Source organism: Hylobates moloch, unplaced genomic scaffold (genome assembly GCF_009828535.3).
Source record: "Hylobates moloch isolate HMO894 unplaced genomic scaffold, HMol_V3 SCAFFOLD_4, whole genome shotgun sequence".
Taxonomy (NCBI): domain Eukaryota; kingdom Metazoa; phylum Chordata; class Mammalia; order Primates; family Hylobatidae; genus Hylobates; species Hylobates moloch.
Genome location: NW_026652279.1, coordinates 174,142,421 through 174,159,362, shown reverse-complemented (window position 1 = coordinate 174,159,362; position 16,942 = coordinate 174,142,421). Strand labels below are relative to the sequence as shown.

The window sequence follows — 16,942 nt, the reverse complement described above, 5'->3', positions numbered from 1 at the left end:
CAAGCCCAGACAGAGGCTCAGGGTCAGGTTCAGACAGAGGCTCAGGGTCAAGCCCAGACAGAGGCTCAGGGTCAGGTTCAGATAGAGGCTCAGGGTCAGGCCCAGAAAGGGGCTCAGGAACGGGCTCGGGATCAAGGTCGGGAACAGGCCTTGACAAGTGGGATGGCATCTCGGGCCTGGGAGCAGCCCATTAGTGGCACAGCTGAGGGAGTGGATGCTGCTGGCAGGAGTGGGGGGTCCAGAAGCCCAGCCCCCAGGGATGGTGGACAGTCGGGGGGCAGTGGCCTGGGGGAGCCCAGCACCGGGCACCCACCCCCAGGAAGCCGCCCATTCAGGGGCAAGAGTGTTGCCACCTCTCCCCTGGGGCTGGGAAAGAGCCCAACTGAACCCACGCCCGAGTCTGGGGGCTGCAGGACTCCCCAGGCCCCGGCCCAGGAGGGGCCCCCAGACCACCCTGAGGCTGAGAGGGCCCCGCAGGACAGGATGGAGGCATCAGAGCGTGAGTGTCGTGGGAGGTCCAGGCACCTGGCCAAGTACAAAGCCCAGAGCTTCCGTGACCAGAGGGCCTTCGATTTGTCCTTCAGACCAATGAGTGTCAGGGCCAGCGACACGTCTGAGCTCCCAAAGTGAGGCCCTGAGTCCACACCGTGGCTCGCCCAGCACTGTGACATTCGCCCATCGAGGGACTTCAGGCATTTTCCTGCCTCCAAATGCGTCTTGGAGCATCCCCTACAGAGACGCCTGTTTCCAGAATTTTCTTTCCCTTCTTCACAAGCTGACCTTGGGAGGATTGAGCTACATGTGGGTCGGGTCCCTGTCACCCCACAGAGCCAAGAGGCCATGGGGGTGGGAGGTGCGGGCCTGTGGCCTCACCAGCCCCTCGGGATTCTTTGTGTCTTCACTCGAGGGTGCCGGCTCACCCCTCTCTCACACAGCCTGCAGCGTGGAGCTCACACCTCCCACATGGCACGGTGTGTGCGTCCCCTTGGATCTGCAGGATGCTGGCACTTTGGGACGCCTCCCCAGCTCTCACAGGGCCACCTCCCACTGCTCCCTGCCCGCAACCCGCCATGCCCTGCTCTGAGGTGGCTGCAGGGCACCCACCATCCATGGGCCCAAAGTGATGCACACCGCCCCACCCCCATGACTCGAAAGAAAGGGCAGAGCTTCCTCCAGCCTCAGACGCCCAGGCGGGTGCCGGGTGCTGTGTGGCTGCTGGGCCATGTGGTGGTCACCAGAGGGTGTGGGGACGCTGGGATCCCAGGCCGGAACCAGCTCATCTGGAGGAAGAGGCCTCAGGAAATGCCCACGTTAAGTTCTGAGAAAGGGACAGTGCGGAGCCCTGGGAAGCCAGGATCCCAAGGAAGCTTCGTCTGGAAACTGGGTGCTGGGAGAACGAACGGGAGCCCGCCCGCCCTTCCCTGCAGTCCCTGCGGGTGGCGCCACTGGTGCCGGTGACCTGAGAGCCTCGCTCTCTGTCCTCCATCCTCCCGAACAGCATAGAAGTGTTTCCTGCCCTGGCCTGAGGCGGCCCACGACTCCGGCCTTGTTCAGGTACTGAGGTAGTGCATTTTCAGGCTGGAGTATTTGAATGCTGTCTAGAGGCACAAGAAGGAAATCAAAGCCACCTGTGGTCACATTGCCTCGAGATGGTTTTTGTTGCTACTCTGGACTATTTTTTAGGCTCTTCCTCCATGCATCTATTTTAAAGCACATTCTTCCCCATGATGGAGCCATGCACCTCCGTGTCACGATCCATCATCCCAGGCCACTCGGTGGCCTCTGAAACCCTGACCCGTGAGGCCACATGGCTGCCTGAGTGGCCCCGGAGCAGCTGGATTTTTAGCGTGAACCGATGCAGCCTGTCGCTCTACGGCCCTGCACCCTCGTTTTTGGTGGTGCCCTCCCTGTGGAAAGTTAATTCCTGCTTTTTGAAGGTGTCTTGGCATCTTCTGCCTTTGCTACTGAGCAGTTTCCTGAAACAGCCCTATGCGTTCGCAAAGGCGCTTTGGTGCCTGCTGGGAGCACCTCTGTTTTCTGACTCGATGTTCCTTTAGAGGAAGGCGTTTTCCAATGTCGGGTCTGAGAGGGCGTTTAGCAGGCGCGTCCTACCCACGGCGAGGCTGGGGTCTCCCCTACCGGGGAAGGCCCACCCCGGCAGACACCAGTGGCTTTGGCTCTGCAGCGCCAAGGAGGCGGCATGACGTCATGCTCCAGGGAGCGTACAGGTTTCCTTCCAGTCGAACAATTAACTTCAGATCCAGCAGGTTTGACCCACCCTCACCTGCTAGGACGTGCAAGTGCTGCTGTCTGGAAGCAGGGCCGGGCTGTGCTGAGCTCTGAGGGGCCGGTCCCCACAGCTCCCCTCACAGGGCACCCGGAGCCTCCTCTATAAATCAGGGGTCCATGCTCCCAGCCCACTTCGAGGGGTTTCTGCTTGGTGTGTGGGTTCTACGTGCGAGTTGCTGTGTGTGGAGGCTCCTGAGTGCCGGGTGCCCCTCGTGTGTGTGGGTCCCGGGGCAGCCCAGCTGCACACAGGACGGTCCGGGGGTCTGGGTGGGGGCAGAGTTGAGCATGGCGTGTACTTGGCCACAGAAGTCTTGCTGTGGTGCTGCTGGACCCCTGCTAGGAGGACAGGGTCCCCTCTCTCATGAAGCACATGGACCTCCGGAGTCCCTGCCCCTGCAGTCCTGGGAGCCTGCAGTTGGGGCTGAAGTTGGCCTCTCGGAGCCACCCAACTAGAGAGGCCCATGAGAGAGGAGCTCAGGGATCCAGCAGAGGCTGACAGAGTGGCCTCTTTGTCCTACTGGCGGCCCCTGCTCATGCCTGGGGCGTCCTCCCTGGAGCTGGGGGAGCTCAGGGACCCCCAGGTTTGTGTGGCTACCCTTGCCACTCCAGGCACAGTGGTGCAGCCCTCACTCTTTACCTATTTGGAATTTGAGGCAATGAGTGGCAAGAACATGACGACAGACACAGGAGGTAAAAATATGTTCACTGGCTGTTCCCTTTAGAAATAAGAAGTGGTGGAAATTGCGTTGCTATTTTTAAATAGACCAGAGAGTGCACTGGAGAAGGCATTGAGTGGTTTTATTTTAAGTGGTGGAAAAAATGATGAGAATCTCCTCCAGATGACAGCTCTGGAAGTGTCATGCCTGAACCCCTCTCACAGTCTGGCGGGCACAGAGTCTGTGAGCGGCCAGGAGGCCACCTGCTCGACTGTCCTGTCCTCTCAGTGTGCCAGATGCAGCCCAGCGTGACACTGCCCTCAGCTCAAAAACACCACAGCTACTCTGTGTGCAGGAAAAAACTGCCAGTGACTTCATGAGGATTTGAGAGCGGTCCGTACATTCACACTAAGCTGAGACAGGGCAGGTTAGAAGATAGCGCGGGGAAATATTCACACTGCAGATACGACCATCACTTCCACATGGCTAAGGCCCACACCCTCCCGGGGTGAAATAACTATAGCAGAAGAATGGTGCGCTAACCACCCCCGCGGGCATTTTAAATAAAACCCAAAGTTTTTTTTTGTTTTTTGTTTTTTTAAAAAAAAAAAAAGAAAGAAAGAAGCTGGGCACGGTGGCTCACGCCTGTAATCCCAGCATTTTGGGAGGCCGAGGCAGGCGGATCACGAGGTCAGGAGATCAAGACCATCCTGGCTAACACAGTGAAACCCCGTCTCTACTAAAAATACAAAAATTAGCCAGGCGTGGTGGTGTGCACCTGTAGTCTCAGCTACTCGGGAGCCTGAGGCAGGAGAATGGCGTGAACCCAGGAGGTGGAGCTTGCAGAGAGCCGAGATTGCGCCACTGCACTACAGCCTGGGTGACAGAGCGAGACTCTGTCAAAAAAAAAAAAAAAAAAAAAAAGAAAACAGGATATTTATTTTAGCTTCTTAGTTAACATTATTAATTTTGTGTATTTGAGCCACTCGTTGACTGCCTCCTCCCTGCAGTTTTTTACGGTTCCTCCAGCTGTTGACAGGCCCGCTGTGAGCCGCAGGTCTGTGGGTGCAAGTGACAACGGCCGGGCGGGAGGCCGTGCACTCAGGCGGCGGGAAGGTCCTGAGACGGCTACAAGAATGTGGCTATGAGAATGTTCAGGACACTCGCTCAGGGAGGGTCGTTGTCTAGGATTTTACAAGCTCAGCACCACCTCCTTATTCTGTTCTCAGGGTATCTCTGCTGTTGGAGTTACGGTCTTTCCGTTATGTATTAGGCTACAGCTATTTATTAAATTTTTTCTTGTTCGTATTCTTCTTTGTATATAAACAACCCTAAAATGGGTTAGTCAGAAAAAATTACTAAATGTCATTTGTTGTATTCTCTCTGTATTTTTACTAACATCATTCAGCTGGAAATAATTTCAAAAAGAAATAAAATACCTTTCCCATTACAAATCTCTTCCTTGCATTGTTGAAGCAGCTGCATAAATGAGGTAGGACTCAGGCCTGGGGCGAGGGGCAGACCCCCCATCGGGTAAATGTGGCCAGCCTGGGGCAGTGATCCTGGGCAGGAGGGAGGGTCTGGGGCAAGGCCCCGAGTGGGAGGAGAACCCCTTAGGGTATGCTTAGAGAAACACGGCCATGCGCTCTCCCCAGACCCTCTCTCGGTCCAGTCAAGACTGTGCTGGCCTCGGAGCAAGACCCAGGGAGTTAGACTTCGGCCACTGCACCTGGGCCGCGGGGGCCAAAGAGCTGGGGTATCCTCTGGGCCACGGAGGGAGACTGGACAGAAGGGAGGGAGGGAGTGTGGGTGCAACAGGCCCAGCAGGCCTGTGAGACACCCTCTTCCCTCCAGCAGCTCCACAACTCTGTGTGCAGGAGAACTTTGTGAGTGACTTTTCATGAGGATTTAACAGCGGGTGGTTTAAGCTCACGCCAGACCTAGCTGGGAATGCCTGCATTCCGAACCACTGCTGTGCCCGCGGGTGGCATGGGTTCTTGGCATCCGGTGAGGAGAAAAGCTTGTTCCACTGAAACAAGCTGATGCCTCGTGTACTGGCCCGGCAGCCGAGGCTTTGGGATGCTGCAGGCACCTCTTGTCCTGAAAGAAAACCCCTGTCAATTAAGCTATGACGCAGGCTTTCATTAGAACTTTTATTTTATTTTATTTTATTTTATTTATTTTGCGATGGAGTCTCGCTCTGTCACCGAGGCTGGAGTGCAGTGGCCTAATCTCTGCTCACTGCAAGCTCTGCCTCCCGGGTTCACGCCACTCTCCTGCCTCAGCCTCCTGAGTAGCTGGGACTACAGGCGCCCGCCACCACGCCCGGCTAATTTTTTGTATTTTTAGTAGAGACGGAGTTTCAGCGTGTTAGCCAGGATGGTCTCGATCTCCTGACCTCGTGATCCACCCGCCTCGGCCTCCCAAAGTGCTGGGATTACAGGTGTGATCCTCCGCGCCCGGCTAGAACTTTTATTTTCAAAGCACTTATTGAGGGCATCTGTGAGACTGGTGTACATAGAATTCTGATCAAACCCTATTCTTGGGATATTGTTTTAAGCTTGGGATAGACAAAGGTTTCCCTAAACAGGAGAAAAAGCCCCAACCACAAAAGGAAGTGCCTGTACATTTGTCTGTTTGAGCTTCGGTGCATTTGCTGAATCTTTATGGCCGCCATGGATTTTTGACAGGAATGGATGTCACATAGCCCGGGAAGCCCAGGACTGAGCAGCTGAGCAGTGCACGTCGTTTCTCTGGCAGCGAGAGGACTGGCCTGGCTCAGGTCCACAACCCCAGGTGGTGCCTGGGAAGCCACTGGAAGACACAGGAGCCTATTAGAAGACCCATTTGTGCACACCCCAAACTCGTGAAAGTGCTAAGGCATCTTCTCCTAGAAGAACAAAGGAGGCCAAGTGGGGAGTGAAGGAAACAGTGTCTACAGTGGTCCATTTCCAAGACAAAGTGCCTTGAATCGGCTTAGGTCAGCAAACTACAGAAGAAACAGGATGTCCTAGGCCCCCGCCTGGATCGCCAGTGCCTGCTTGTCGGCCTCCCCTTCTCCCTCCCTTCCCCCCAGCCCTTAGGTGCTATCACCGGAACTAAAGAAGTTTAGTCTAAGATAAAAGTTTACTAGCCTGCAAAATAGCTGTCTTTGTCTGTTCTTATCAGCCTGCCCAGCTACTTAGGTCATAAGTCAAATACTTGAAGAGCCCCTGGACTGACTGGGATCGAAATGCATTGTGGGCTGCAACAAAATGCAGCAGGACACCCCTAAAAAAAACAACTACAGCCCCTGCCCAACAACCAATAGGTGACGTCCCAGAAGACAGTGACCCCAGAGTACTCAGCCTGTGAGGAACTGGGGGAGGGACCTGTGCACTAGGGGATAAATTATTTGTTGAAACTGTGCTGGGTGTGGCTGCCCATCAGACATCCGATCTTGCAAGACCATCATTAAAAGTCTCACTTTCGGCGGGGCATGGTGGCTCACGCCTGTAATCCCAGCACTTTGGGAGGCCAAGGCAGGTGGCTCACAAGGTCAGGAGTTCAAGACCAGCCTGACCAACATGGAGAAACCCCGTCTCTACTAAAAATACAAAAATTAACTGAGCGTGGTGGTGCGAGCCTGTAATCCTAGCTACTCAGGAGGCTGAGGCAGGAGAACTGCTTGAACCCGGGAGGCAGAGGTTGCAGTGAGCCAAGATTACGCCACTGCACTCCAGCCTGGGCGACAGAGCGAGACTCTGTCTCAAAAAAAAAAAAAAAGCTCCCTTTCGCTCTCCTCCGGGTCTCCAAGTCCTTTCTTTGGGTTTGGACAGATGAGTTTGTTTCTCACCACTTGAGACCAGGAGTTCCAGACCAGCCTGAGCAACATAGTGAGACCCCATCTCTATTTAAAAATGAAAATAAAATAAAAAATAAAAGAACAAAAGATCACAGGTCATGTTGTATTGAAGAGTGGAGAAAGAGCTGTTGAATTCTCTGGGTGGCTGTTTCCTTGCGTCCTGTACCACTGGAAGTCATGTCTTAATCCCAAACTGGAAGAAGGTGGTCAACCCACCAGCAAATCCACACGTAGGAAAGAATTTTCCAAATCTTGAAGAAATAAGAACCCAAAAAAAGCACCAAATAAGTTATAGATTTCCATTGCTCAATCAATAATGATGATGATAAAATAATATATATATGCTGGGTGCAGTGGCAGCACCTGTGGTCCCAGCTACTCAGGAGGCTGAGGTGGGGGGATCGCGTAAGCCCCGGAGTTTGAGGCCAGCCTAGAAACATAGTAAGATCTTGTATCTTAAAAAAAAAAAATGAATAAAATTTCTAAAAATAAAACAAAATAAGATAACGAACTTATGAAATTCTTGGACTTTGATAACAGCAGGAAGCCACACACATACTGGAAGAACAGTCCAGAAAGAGCTGACGGTGGACACCCAAGAGAACAGGCGGCTTCTGTGAGCTCTGTGTCGTTAGGAAGGGAACTCAGCTTCATTTCAAATTCCAAATGGGCTCAAATATATTAATAAGACACCAGTCTTTCGTGGGAGCCCCAAAAGTGTCACTGTTTTTCTACGTTTTGACAGCTCCCCACAATGTGAATCCTGTCTTCTCTCCGCACAGAAGTCCCACATCCCACACCCCCAGCCTTCCTTGCTGCTGGGATGCATGCAGCTCTGCCAGGGAGACGCAACCTCCCCAGGCCGGCAGGGCACAGCCGGTTCTGGACCCACGATGAGGACGAGCTGGTGATATGGGGTCTCCTGGGTGTGCAGAGAAAGATGTTTCCAGGGAAGCTGAGAGAAGGAAGCTCATTTAGCCAGCGCAGAGCTGGGCTTGGAGGCCTTTCCTCCAGTCCTGCAAGAAGCCGGGCGCTGTCCACACTGCTCACCATGCCCCTTTCTGCTCAAATTCCCCAGGATGGATTCTGCCTCCTGCACTCAAGAACACACAGGGGCACCCCCATCAAAACCCACAGCAGACGTGCTGTATTGGACCAAATACTAGAGCACACGGGGCTGTCCCCATCAAAATCCACGGTGGACGTGCCGTGTCGGACCACATACTGGAGCACATGGGGCTGTCCCCATCAAAATCCACGGTGGACGTGCCGTGTCGGACCACATACTGGAGCACACGGGGCTGTCCCCATCAAAATCCATGGTGGACGTGCCGCATTGGACCACATACTGCATGCGTGGTTGTCAAAGACGTGAAATTGAACTCTCATGGGTCTATCAAGTTGACAACCAAAACCCCCAATTTTTAAAAGGAATTGGTAACACTCACTGCCTCTGAGGATGTGCCGAAACAGTCATTCCTGATGGGACCAAACATTGGACCTTCCTTTTTATAAAGCAATTTGGCAATAATGTCAAGAACCTTTAGAAGGCGTGGCTCCTCAGCCCAGCAATTCCAGCTTTGAGAAACTGTATTTAGGAAAAGCAGTCTGTTCAGCATGGTACTACTCAAGACACAGCCATAAGTGACACAAATGTCCACCAATTAAGAGATTAGTTGGCCAGGCGCGGTGGCTCACACCTGTAATCCCAGCACTTTGGGAGGCCGAGGCGGGCAGATCACGAAGTCAGGAGTTCGAGACCAGCCTGGCCAACACAGTGAAACCCCGTCTCTACTAAAAATACAAAAAATTAGCCAGGCGTGGTGGCGGGCACCTGTAATCCCAGCTGCTAGGGAGGCTGAGGCAGGAGAATTGCTTGAACCCGGGAGGCAGAGGTTGCAGTGAGCCAAGATCACACCATTGCACTCCAGCCTGGGCAACACTGCAAGACTCCATCTCAAAAAAAAAAAAAAAAAGGGATTAGTTAAGTAAAGTATGGTGTCTCATTCAGTGAAATAAGCAGTCATTTAAAATTAGCTGAGGAAGAACTTTGTGAAATGGAAAATATTGTACCATTTAATGTTTAAAATCCAATATAAGGCCGGGCGCAGTGGCTCATGCCTGTAATCCCAGCACTTTGGGAGGCCAAGGAGGGCAGATCACCTGAGGTCAGGAGTACGAGACCAGCCTGGCCAGCACAGGGAAACCCCATCTCTACTAAAAATACAGAAATTAGCTGGACATGGTGGCGGTGGCGCCTGTAATCCTGGCTACTCAGGAGGTTGAGGCAGGAGAATCGCTTGAACCCAGGAGGCAGAGGTTACAGTGAGCCGAGATGGCGCCATTGCACTCCAGCCTGGGCAACAAGAGTGAAACTCCACCTCAAAAAGAAAAAAAAATCCAATATAAAATAGTAGATTCAAATATGTAAATACGTGTGAAGGGGGCAAAGGGGGAGAAACGCGAAAAAAGGTGAGCAGGGTTATCCACGCACACCCGACGTGTAGGTATGTTTTCCCGTCGTTATCTGTCACTGCTTTCTGCATTAATTTAAATGCATTTGCATCACTTTCAGGATCAGAAAATAAAGGCCTATGTGTGACCCTGGGGCGCTGGCGGGGGCTGGACAGAGGCCCAGTGCCCCTGTTGCCCATGTCTCCAGGCTTCTCCAGGGCTCGGCTTCCCGTCTCTCCGTTGGGGACCGCACAAGTCATCGGGGGAGGCTCCGCGGGTAGCAGGTCTCTGGGAGGGGTTGCCACCCCTTCGGTGCGCAAGGGAGCGACAGGTCCCCCCTGCACCTGCAGGGACAGGCCTCGAACTGCACCGTCCCGCGCCTGCCTACCCGGCACCCGCCTCGCCGGGCGCCTCCTGCCTGAGTCCGCCAGGGGGCGCTGCCGGCCTCGGGGGCGGCGGCTGCTGCGAAAGGAAGCCCCGGCCCGCGAGCTGCTGCCACATCCGGACGCCGCCGGGAGCCACCGGGGTGGGCGGGAGTCGGAGCGGCGCGCAGGCTCCCGGCCCCCTAAGGGACGGCTGCCTTCCCCAGAGCCGGGGACACAAGCGTACGTGCGGGGACCTCGGCGCTGGCCTCCGGGCTTCTCGAGCCCCTCCCTGGTGTGGAGCGGGAGTGGTGACCCCCTCGTGGATTCAGGGAGGGGCAGCCTTGGCATCAGGACCTGGAAGCCGGAGACCCTGCGGCCTTGCCACCGGAGGTCACGTGGTGTTTCCACATTTCCTTAGTGGGTGCATGGGTGGGTCCCTGTGTTGTGTAGGGTCGTGTCAGCTTGGTGTGTGTGCACACGCGCGTGTGCATGAGTGTGCATGTGTGGGTCCCTGTGTTGTGGAGGGTTGTGTCTGGGTGGTGCGTGTGTGCATGAGTGAGTGTGTGTATGTGTGGGTCCCTGTGTTGTGGAGGGCTGTGTCTGGGCAGGCTGTGTACACACCCACGTGCATGTGTGATGTGCACTGGGGCACTTGTCTGGGTAGTAGAGGTGGAGGCCTGTGTGGCCATGTGTGCACCTGTGTGTGCGGGTGCGTGTACCACAGTCTTGCGTAAAATAGTAATACTGGGACCTACCTCGTGGGGCTGTTGTGACTGCGTGTGGCACTCCATGTGGGGTGGCACAGCAGTCCCTGTGTCGCTGTCACAGGGTGGCCCAGCCAGGCGCTGATCCGGCCACTTTGCCAGCCGGGCTGACCGCATGTCCTCTCCGTAGCGGCGAGAAGCCTCCTGGGATCTGGCCTGGGCTCCTGAGGCCCTGAGCCAACCGGCTGACGGTCCCTGGGAGACAGCCCCCGCCCTGCTCCTGCCCCCACACCTGAAAGGCTCGTTGTGTGGGTTTGCTCTGCTCCACAGGGATGTAAACTGCCCCCCCTTTTCCCTGTTCTGTCTGTGAGAAGGTCATGGTGCCAGGGATACTTTTTTTTTTTTTTGAGACCGAGCTTCACTCTTATTGCCCAGGCTGGAGTGCAATGGCACGATCTCGGCTCACCGCAACCTCCACCTCCCAGGGTCAACTGATGCTCCTGCCTCAGCCTCCCGAGTAGCTGGTATAGGCATGTGCCACCACGCCTGGCTAATTTTTGTTTTTTTGTTTTTTTTTTAGTAGAGACGGGGGTTTCTCCATGTTGGTCAGGCTGGTCTCGAACTCCTGACCTCAGGTGATCCGCCGGCCTCAGCCTCCCAAAGTTCTGGGATTGCAGGTGTGAGCCACTGCACCTGGCCCATTTAAGAGTCGGGGTTTCACTTTATCGCCCAGACTGGAGTGCAGTGGTGCAATCATGGCTCACTGCAGCCTTAACCTCCTGGGCTCCAGCAATTCTCCCACCTCAGCCTCCTGAGTAGCTGGGACCACAGGTATGCACTAATTTTTGTATTTTTTGTAGAGACAGGGTCTTGCTTTGTTGTCCAGGCTGGTCTTGAACTCCTGGGCTCAAGCAATCCTCCTACCTTAGCCTCCCAAAGTGCTGAGATTACAGGCGTGACCCACGGCCCCCAGCCAGGGATACTCATGGAGGTCCCTGGGCAGTTCAGGTAAAGAGGATCCCACTGCCAGGCACGGAGGCTCATGCCTGTAATCCCAGCACTTTGGGAGGCTAAGGCAGGAGGATGAGTTGCGCCCAGGGGGTTAGGGCTGCAGTGAGCCAAGATTGCACCACTGCATTCCACTCTGGGCAACAGAGCAAGGCCCTGTCTTAAAAAAAGAAAAAAAAAAAAGGCTGGGCGCGGTGGCTCACACCTGTAATCCCAGCACTTTGGGAGGCTGAGGCGGGTGGATTGCTTGAGCTCAAAAGTTCAAGACCAGCCTGGCCAGCATGGCAAAACCCCATCTCTACAAAAAATTAGCTGGGCGTGGTGGCAGGCACTTGTGGTCCCAGCTACTTGGGAGGCTGAGACAGGAGAATCACTTCAACCCAGAAGGCAAAGCTGGCAGTGAGCTGAGATCGTGCCACTGCACACCAGCCTAGGCAATAGAGTGAGTGAGACTTCAACAGGATTAATGAGAAGAGTCTGTTTTTAAAGCACACCTTCCTCTTCTAGGGCTTTGATGGAAGGAGGTTAAAGTGCTCTGTTTCTGTGTCCTCTGAGAGGGTGGCTGCTCCCGGGGCATACAGCCCTCACCATTTCCCCCTTTGATGCACAGAGATGAGTTTCTTCTTAGCAGACCTTGGCCCACCAAGCCAGAAACGTGTCCAAGAAAGCTCAAAGAGGAAAGAGAGTCAACCAAATTCATTTTTGGAGCACCTCCCACAGTAGAGAGGTTACGTGGGCTACAAAATTGTATGAAAACCTCCCTACCCTGGAACTTGGGTGAACCTTGAGGACGCCATGCTGAGTGAAATTAGGCAGACACAAAAGGACAAATTCTGTAGGATTCCCACTTACGTAAGGGTGACAAGAAGGAAGAGGCCGAGGTGCAAATTATGATTTAAAGAGTTGACTTGAGCCAAGGTGAGGACTGCTGCCTGGAAGACTCAGACCCAAGTGGCCTTGGATATGAACCCCATTAGGCCTTTATTACAATCAGGATTTTAAAGGCAAAAAGGGGAACAGGGAGTGGCTGATACAAAGTCGTTTTTCAGGAATTCTTGTTGGTTTACAGAAATAACATTGATTAGTGATGGGCTGTGCACCCTTGAGCTGCAGGGTGTGGGTTGCAGTGTGGGGGATGGCATTGTTAGGTTAATTCACAGCTAGCAAGTTCCAAGACATCAACACACAGCTCAACGTGTTGGAGGGAGATGACTGCAGTTGTTACCAGGCAGGGGTCCCGATCCAGACCCCCAGGGGCATTCTTGTTTCTCACGCAAGAAAGAATTCAGAGCAAGTCCATAGAGTCAAGTGAAACCAAGTTTATTAAGAAAATAAAGAAATAAAGAATGGCTACTCCATAGGCGGAGCAGCTGAGGGCTGCTGGTTGCCGATTTTTATGGTGATTTCTTGATGATATGCTAAACGAGGGGTGGATTATTCATGCCTCCCCTTTTTAGACCATATAGGGTAACTTCCTGGTGTTGCCATGGCATCTGTAAACTGTCATGGCGCTGGTGGGAGTGTACCAGTGCGTAGGGTAACTTCCTGAGGTTGCCATGGCATCTGTAAACTGTCATGGAGCTAGTGGGAGTGTAGCAGTGAGGATGACCAGAGGTCACTCTTGTGGCCATTTTGGTTTTGGTGGGTGTGGCCAGCTTCTTTCCTGCAAACTGTCGTATCAGCAAGGTCTTTATGATCTATATCTTGTGCCAACCTCCTATCTCGTCCTGTGACTTAGAATGTCTAACCTTCTGGGAATGCCGTCCAATAGGTCTCAGCCTCATTTGACCCAGCTCCCACTCAAGATGGAGTTGCTGTGGTTCAAACACGCCTGACATTTCCCCCTTCCCTTTTATAAGAGAACCCTTAATCCTAAGAGTTGCAGAGGGATGAAGATCCATCTTCTGTAACTTCTTCAGGCTGAATAGGGGCAATGACATTCCTGCCTAACTATTAGGGTCTCTTGTGTTCAGGGTAGAGAGGAGCACAGTCAGAACGCATCAGTGTGGTGAGGGCTATTCATAACTCCTGAGTTCCAACAAAAGGTGATATCTGGGCAGTTAATAAGTGTTCAGTTTAAGAAAACATTGAGCAAGTTTATTTTGCATACCTACACAGAGTACAACAGCAATATATTCCACAATTGTAAAGCAAAATAAGTAAAATTATTCCAAGTAAACAAAATTAGAAGGTTTTCCATGAACTGGGCAACTATTGGAACCAAGATGATATGAGGTTGCTAGCCAACTCCAGTGTGCCCAGAATTAGAATATTGATTCAGATTTTTACATTACCCATCCCTCGTATTTCTTCTGAGCAGCAGTCAGAGTTCACTGGTTGGTTCACAGGAATAAGCAAGGTTAGCCTAAATTGCAGAAACAAATCTAAAAACAACTGATGAAACTAGAATTTAAAAACAACGTACCATAATTCCTGAAACATAGTATTTCTCTCTCCAGTTTCCCATTTTTACTAAAGGCAAATCATGGTAAGACTGATTTGCTGTATTATACTTGGCCTGATTATTTGTGTAAAGTGCAGCAAGAATATTTTTCACATAGGCGCTTTTTCAATTGGCTTTGATGGAACTCTGTTCCATAGAAGGAATCTTAGATAAGACTCTTAGAACCGAGCCCTGCCACGGGTTTGTGCCCTCAAATACCTATGAGTTGAGTAAATTTCTCTCCTCTTGAGTTTCCAAGATAACTTGGGGCTCCTGGGCCTGTGAGAAAGTGACATCCTTCTTTTTTTTTTTTTTTGAGACTGAGTGTAGCTCTGTCGCCCAGGCTGGAGTGCAGTGGTGCGATCTCTGCTCACTGCAAGCTCTGCCTCCCGGGTTCACGCCATTCTCCTGCCTCAGCCTCCCGAGTAGCTGGGACTACAGGTGCCCGCCATCACGCCTGGCTAGTTTTTTGTATTTTTAGTAGAGACAGGGTTTCACCATCTTAGCCAGGATGGTCTCGATCTCCTGACCTCATGATCCACCCACCTCAGCTCCCAAAGTGCTGGGATGACACGCGTGAGCCACTGCGCCTGGCGGAAAGTGACATTCTTTACTTACCACAGGTCAGGAACCCTGTATAGGGGCTGTGGAGAGAAGGTATCAGGTCAGTTTTCCCAAGGGGCTTTATCAGCTCTGTAAGTCACGTTTAATTTCTTAAAGGAAAACACATCATTCCAGTCAAAGCCTTGGTAAAATAAGCAGTTTCTCCAATTGTGTCCTGTTGCAAAAGAAAACAGATTCTTGGCCAGGCCCAGTGGCTCACGCCTGTAATCCCAGCGCTTTGGGAGGCCGAGGCAGGCAGATCACCTGAGGTCAAGAGTTCGAGACCAGCCTGGCCAACATGGTGAAACCTCATCTCTACTACAAATACAAAAATTAGCCAGGTGTGGTGGCACACACCTGTAATCCCAGCTACTAGGGAGGCAGAGGCAGGAGAATTGCTTGAACCTGGGAGGCGGAGGTTGCAGTGAGCCGAGATCACACCATTGCACTCCAGCCTGGGCAACAGAGCAAGACTCTGTCTCAAAAAAAAAAAGGAAAACAGATTCTTATTGCACTTATGCAAATAGCTACATTGCCATAAATTAAGAATACTCACAACTAGTTTCCAAATTTTGGAGAAATTAGGTAGAGAGAAACAAATATGCTCCAAATTTTGTTCATGCAAGTATACTTTACTCAATTGTTAAAAGCTGTAACTAGCTCAAAGGTTTCCTTGATTCTGAAAAAAAAAAAAAGGATCAGCAATATTTTAAGCAAAAAGTTAAAAAGATTACTTCTGGTTTATATTAGTTTAGTCCATGTACTTAACTTCTGTTCGATATTCATGGACATTTCAGCTCTCCATAAGAATTCTGAAAGTTTTTTCCTCTATTCTGATGTCACCATCACCAAAGTTATCAGAAACCTGCACTCAAGAACATCTGTCAAAGTCCTTTAGCTGATTATAAACCACCTTCTAAAGAGGACCAAAACAAGACAACCATTGTTTGTGGATGACAAAACATCTTCGGACAGCCATCATTAAAGCCACGATTGATAAGGAAATTTGATTACTTCTGTGGCATACAAAGTTTTACATAAAAATTATATCTATTAATAACATACACTAAGTCATGTGAGAATTATAGGAGTTTTAAAAGTAATTTTGGAACACATACCAATAACACATTTATATATACAAATACAGCCGAAAGAAAACCAGACACCATTTTATATTTGACAATGCTTCCTGTAAGATTCTTGTACCAAGCCAAGTGCAGCGGCTCATGCCTGTAATCCCAGCACTTTGGGAGGCTGAGGTGGGTGGAGGCTGCCTGAGGTCAGGAGTTCAAGACCAGCCTGACCAACATGGTGAAACCCTGTCTCTACTAAAAATACAAAATTAGCCAGGCGTGGTGGCATGAGCCTGCAGTCCCAGCTACTCAGGAGACTGAGGCAGGAGAATTGCTTGAACCCGGGAGGCGGAGGTTGCAGTGAGCCAAGATTGTGCCACTGCACTCCAGCCTGGGTGACAGAGCAACACTCCATCTCAAAAAAAAAAAAAAAAGATTCTTGTACCAAATAAGCCAAATGTCATTGTTGTTGCATTAGTGCCCCTAGCCTAATCTAGAATCTAATGCTCCAAAGTAGGTAAATTGAACAATTTTCAAAAGTCAAAGAAGCAGTTTATGACCTTAAAGCATTTAGCAAGCTTAATATCTGACCTGCATGATTTAGACCAAATGTTTACATTTTTGAAGATATTTTTATTTTACCAATAATCTTTAAAACTGCCTTTATTTCCCAAAGATTACTTAAGTCACATGAACTAAAAGGCATTATATTTTTAAATTTTCTGATAAAATATCTGATTTAAGCTCTTACTGTTATTAAACCAATTAAAGCTCTTTCATATATGAACATCACACTCATAACACATATAAATACAGATAGAAGATAAAGGACTCATTCCCTAAGCCAGGAATTGGACCCTGAACCCAGGCCACCACTGTGAAAAGAGAAGGCACAACCACATGGTTACAAGGTCAAGCTCCCAAGGACATACAAGACAGGAAGGAAATCTCATCCAGTTTTTTTCAGGGACCTACAGCATAGTTTATAACTGACCAGTTTGCTGGGCCATCTCAAACAAACCTAAGAATAATTGGTGTTCCTGAGGAATAAGAGAAATCTAAAAGTTTGGAAAACATATTTGGTGGAATAATCAAGGAAAACTCCCCAGCCTTGCTAGAGACCTAGACATCCAAACACAAGAAGCTCAAAGAACACCTGAGAAATTCATTGCAAAAAGGTCATTGCCTAGGCACATTATTATCAGGTTATCTAAAGTTAACATGAAGAAAAGAATCTTAAGAGCTGTGAGACAAAAGCACCAGGTAACCTATAAAGGAAAACCTATCAGATTAACAGCAGATTTCTCAGCAGAAACCCTAAAAGCAAGAAGGGATTGGGGGCCCATCTTCAGCTTCCTCAAACAAAACAATTATCAGCAAAAGAATTTTATACTAGGTGAAACTAAGCTTCCTAAATAAAGGAAAGACACAGCCTTTTTCAGGCAAACAAATGCTGAGAGAATTTGTCACTACCACACCACCACTACAAGAACTACTAAAAGG

The 16,942-nt window shown here is 50.9% G+C and overlaps 1 protein-coding gene across 1 annotated transcript in view; it reads left to right on the top strand.

The window, feature by feature from the left end:
- Nucleotides 1–4,384, top strand: part of ADPRHL1 (ADP-ribosylhydrolase like 1) — a 49,842-nt gene extending 45,458 nt beyond the window's left edge. Inside the window, exon 9 of the mRNA XM_032151413.2 lies at nt 16–4,384. Within this exon, the coding sequence (XP_032007304.2) occupies nt 16–630 (615 nt within the window). The 3' untranslated portion in view covers nt 631–4,384. The remainder of the gene's footprint in view (nt 1–15) is intronic.
- The last annotated feature ends 12,558 nt before the right edge of the window (nt 4,385–16,942 follow it).